General features: G+C 46.0%; 1 protein-coding gene across 1 annotated transcript; it reads left to right on the top strand.

Moving 5' to 3' along the window:
• Positions 1–365: 365 nt before the first annotated feature.
• On the top strand, positions 366–2,678 carry DIRAS3 (DIRAS family GTPase 3). Its single transcript, XM_028512044.1, has 2 exons — positions 366–454; positions 1,289–2,678. The coding sequence occupies exon 2, from the start codon at positions 1,354–1,356 to the stop codon at positions 2,041–2,043; it is 690 nt and encodes a 229-aa protein (XP_028367845.1). The 5' UTR covers positions 366–454; positions 1,289–1,353; the 3' UTR covers positions 2,044–2,678.
• Positions 2,679–5,075: the final 2,397 nt, after the last annotated feature.

Raw genomic sequence — 5,075 nt, 5'->3', positions numbered from 1 at the left:
CTACTTAATGTTGCTGTTTTTAGTGGGTACCACTCAGTTGTTTATATAGAACTTGTCTAACCCACAGGAAATCCAAGCGGGAGGAAGTTTCTGCAGTCATTTAAAACAGAAGTCCTAATATGGATAAGCCCACAGGGACCACTGCTGGTGAATCCAGGATCTGCCCCCGCTACTCCTCCCAGCCCTGGGCTGTGGGTACAGGCGCTCTCATGAGTGGGGGACGCCGGGTGCACGGCGGGGGGAGGGGTGGGGACGTATCTGTTTTAGGCCATTCTTGCAAGGCTGGTCTCCCCCTCTGCGTATCGTGCAAGTGGAATCTCCCAGCCTGCGCCCCCCCCCCACCCCCCCTCCCCACGGTTTTAATGCTCTGGTCCAAGTCCAACAGTTGGAGCATTTCTCGCTGAACCTCCGAGAGCGTCGGTTCTTCTTGACTGCGCTCCTGTTGCCGCTTCAGGTAAGCAATTAGTGCCGCGTCCGCAGATACAGTCAACGTCCCCGGGGCGAGGAGCGTATTTGCCCACTAGCGCACTCGATTACTGTTTCGCACAGTGGTCAAAGCCATCTTCTGCCTTTTGCCGACACTCGAACGCTAGGTGTTGCGGGCGAACCAGCCCGGGTTGTTGCGGGCGAACCAGCCCGCGTTGTTACCAAACTGGTGGGCGCGTTGACCACGGAGCGGGTACGGTCCCTGGATGACACAGAGACAGTTGCTGCGGGAAGTGGGTATCTGTTGGTACAACGAACCGAGCATCCTGGCTCATATGGGTTCCCTGGGTGCCCCTCAACGCCCCCATGACTACACCCTGGATCGCGAGGTCTGAGGCGGCGAACCGTTGCCCGCAGTGATGAAAGGTGTCAGAGATGCTGACAGTTTTTAATACCGGAGGAAAGAGCACACCAAGGGCATATCCAGGGAGGAAAGGTTTGGTTAAGATCGCTGGGGTATGTGCATGTTAAGGGTTGGCAAGCTGTCCGTTTGAACGACTTCTCATTCTGCCGTTAGTGTGGAGTCGTGTGTTGTGATGAAAATAACGGGTGTGTAGCCACCGGGTAAGGCATCCTCGTTGGAGGTGCGCAGCGAGCCTCCGTGCCTGTACCTGTTTTTGTCGGTGCCTGGGGTGGGCAGTGAGCCCGGCTCTGCCTCAGAGAAGGGAGGCTGTCGGGCCGGGGAGCGAGCTGAGAGATCCTCCCCACCGTCCCCAGGGAGAAGCTGTCCGGACGGACGGACGCTGTGACAACATTCCAGGTTAGACGTCCCACCTCTCACTGTCCCTTTCTTCCTCCCTAGGCTTCGCCGACTGCTTGTTCAGTGTCAGATAAGTTGTGCACGCATCTTCGTGCCAATTCTCGACCATGGGCAACTCCTGCTTTGGCCTCAAGGAAAAGCTGATGCAGCGGCTGCGACCTCTGCCCACTCTGCTGATCATTCGCGCTGTCATGCCCCAGAAGAAAAACAAAGATTTCTGCGTGGTGATCCTCGGCTCTGCGGGCGTCGGCAAGAGCGCACTGGTGAAGAGATGGGTGCGCGGCAACTTTCGTGAAAAGTATGTGCCGACTATGGAAGATACCTACCACCAGGTGCCGGGGAGCAGTCGCGGCATGGGCACGCTGCACATTACCGATACGGCTGGCGGTCACCGCTACCCGGGCTTGCAGCGTCTCGCCATTGCTAGGGGCCACGCCTTCGTCCTGGTCTATTCAGTCACCAAGAAGCAAACCCTGGATGAGCTGAAGCCCTTCTACGAGCTGATCCGCGAGATCAAAGGTAGAAACCTGCGTAAGTACCCTATCGTGCTGGTGGGCAACAAATGCGACGACAGCCGCCGCCGGGAGCTGACCGCGAAGGATGGCGCTGCCTACGCTTTGGAGTGGAATTGCGCCTTCATGGAGACCTCCGCCAAGACGGATGTCAACGTGCAGGAGCTGTTTCACATGCTGCTGAACCACGCGAAGAAGCCTGCCGCCAGTGTCCAGCCTACCCAGAAGAAATCCCAGGTGCCCAAGATCGCGGAGAAGCTGCTGGGCAAGTGCATCATTATGTGAGCCCCGGATCTGAGGAGCCCGACCTTCTCCGACTGTGTGTAGAGAAAGTGGACCAACGCCAGTGTCACGTGTCACCTGTGTACGATTGACTTTGTGCTGTGGTTTGGGTTGTAATAGCTAGACATCAAAAAATGTCCCTTGTAAGTTAGTATCTTTTCTTTTTCCCAGGCAAGAGAATTCATATTGTTATAACATTGATATTGGAAGAGGGAATGACGGAAAGTAAGTCTTGACAGACTTCAGAAATTAATGTTTGAAAAGAAAATGAAATACCAAAATGAAGTGAAAGATGCCACTGCCCTTGTAACCCTATTACCATGTATTATTTTTAAACCTTTCAAGTCCTGTAAGTGTCCAACCCAACTTTACATTATGTACTCAATTGTTTAGAAATGTGTTTTTGCAACAAAAGCTTTGCTAGATGACTGTGAAGTAGATATACTAAACAAGATAAGTAAGTGAATATTCTTTAGCTGAGCACTGAGGGTGGGGGCAGAGAAAATTATGAAAGTGGAACTTGCTTACTAAAAATGTGCCAGTTTCCTAAGTCATTTAAAAGTGCTTGGATATTCCGCATAGCAGTTTTTAAAAAGTATAACCGTTCCGTGACTTAATAAAGCTTTTCCTGCATGCAATCGGCTGTAATGATTTTTTTTCCCCCACTGGACAACAACAACAAAAAATTACAAATGGCGCTAAAATTTCAACCATATTCTGGTGGATTTTAATAAGAATTTCACACATGGACTCCCCTGCCCTCTTGAAATTAGCCAATGTGGGGTGGGGTGGTAAGGGGTCACTGCAATGCAGAACTGGTTTGTATCCACAATCCTTTCTGGACTGACATCCAGAAGAACTCCAGGGGTCTTTGAGGAGGAGGTTCACTGTTGCCATCTTGGAGGTACTAGTAAAAAGCAAACCTCAGCCTTTGGCTGCCTCAAAAGTCTTCTTTCTAGAAATGCTGGATATATGTGGATGGAGGGTAAGGGGAGAAATGGCTAGGATTTGAAATTTGAGAAACTCTTCCTTAAGGCAAGTTTTAGAAAAGATTAATTTTATATTTGAACATAGTTTTTGAGTCAGCAAATACACAACTATACATATTCTTATTTTTGAATGTTTTTTTTTTCAATTGGGGAAAGAGGGGAGAAGCTCTCAATCTGGTGATATTTTTTCCATAAAATATTGAACAAACCTTGAACAATTTATGTGTTTTAAACATGGTTTCACATAGCTTGATTTTCAGGGAACGTGCACATTGCTGAGAAGGAACCATAAACATCTATTTCATAACAGTACAAAGTTTGGGCTTAGAAAATCCATTCAGTGGCTCATTTTAAACAGTCACTTATTTAAAATTTTCCTTTTTCACTTTCAAAGCAATTATTCTCAGCCACTTGAAAATACCTAAGTGGCCTCACCATATTGCTTTTTATGCACTCTATTTTAAAAAATAGTTCTTAGCTAAAGTTCCCAGTGGAGTTATTCCATTTCTAAAAAAAAATAATAATAATCTACCTGGGCTATTTTCCAGGAGAATTCTCCTTGAAAAATGTATTGCATTCATTGTTGCTTCTTGTAGATGAGCAAGGGATTACCAAGTGGCAAATACTACCCTTTAGAAAAGAGAAAACATGTTTTTAATGTTGCATAATGCATAGTAAAAATATTTTGAGCACATATCTATATATTCTATTTACATGCCAGTATCTCTATATTACAGTGGAGCAAATATTTATCAAATCTTTCCACATGCCATGTTCTACATTATATTATTTAATCTCCACAACAATCCAATGAAGTGGATACTATTTTGCCCATTTTTCAGATGGAAACACTCACAGAGGTCATAAAACCACTAAGTGGCAGAGCCAATTTTTGGAGCCAGGTGTTCTGCTCCAGAGTCAGTGCTCTTAACCACCATGGAGTACTTTCTCTCCAAGATGACTAGTCAAAGGACAAATAGCTGTCTTTTGTGTTCTCTATGTTATACCCGTGTGGAATCCAAATTGGAGGTTAGGAAGCAAATCAACAATCACAACAGGCATGGGGGAGGGGTGTTAGAAACAAGGAAGAGAAGCACTTTACGAGGAACATGGGAGAACATTTCCTCCAAGGGATCACATGGCTGGAATCTTTTATGCCTGGTAGGAGTTGGTTTAAGTGGAGTTGGTGTGGATGAGGGAAGGAGAGGATAACATTTTTAGGGAAACAGAGTAATGTGAAAAAAGGTCTAGAAAAAGTGTGGGTCTAAGAGATCACAGCATGTTTCCAGAAATGGATGGAGCCAAAGGTGCAAGATGAGCCTGCAAAGTTAGAGTCTCAAATAGGTAATGGGGGATAACTAAAGTGCGGAAGCAGACTTGGTCTTATCTTCATTAAAAAGAGATCACTCTGGAACCTCTGTAAGAGGTACTAAAAGAGGCGAGTAGAAAATTTAAAACTATTAGAATAGTCCAGGAAAACAATTTGGTGTAAATGCTCTAGGTGTTGCCAGAAGGAATGGAGACAAAGGGATCTGAGAATGATTTAGTAGGGAAAATGGCCAGAGCCTAGTGATGTGCTGGAGTTTAGAAGAGAGGAAGAAACAGACAGAAATAACACATTTCTGAATGGGATTCCTGAGTAGGCTAGGGGGTCATTAATCAAGTTCAGTAAGGCAGAAGGAAGAGCCAATTTGGAGAAATATTTATTTGCATATGTACATGAGGGTAATAAGTTACATTTTGGGTAACAGTTGCCAAGATAGCCAGGTGGAAGTTTCCAATGGGAACTAGACTGGGCATAGGGACTGGAGATGAAGATTTGTGAGTTTTCAGCATATAGCCGGTGGTAAGACTGTGGAGAGAGAAAAAAAAAGATAAAATGTCTTATCTAGGACAGAGTCCTGTGGAGCACAAGCACTTAGAAAGATATCGACCCAGAGGACACTCTGAAAGGACACTTAGAAGTGACCAGAAGATAGGAGGAAACTCATAATGTGTAATAATAAATGCTATGGGAGAAATGGGTTACAAGTAAAAGTATGTACG

This window comes from Phyllostomus discolor, chromosome 5 (assembly GCF_004126475.2).
Source record: "Phyllostomus discolor isolate MPI-MPIP mPhyDis1 chromosome 5, mPhyDis1.pri.v3, whole genome shotgun sequence".
Lineage (NCBI taxonomy): Eukaryota > Metazoa > Chordata > Mammalia > Chiroptera > Phyllostomidae > Phyllostomus > Phyllostomus discolor.
This window is presented reverse-complemented; position numbering and strand designations above follow the sequence as displayed.

Coding starts and splice junctions, on each gene's coding strand:
- DIRAS3 (XM_028512044.1), top strand. CDS start 1,354: ATGGGCAACTCCTGCTTTGGCCTCAAGGAAAAGCTGATGCAGCGGCTG.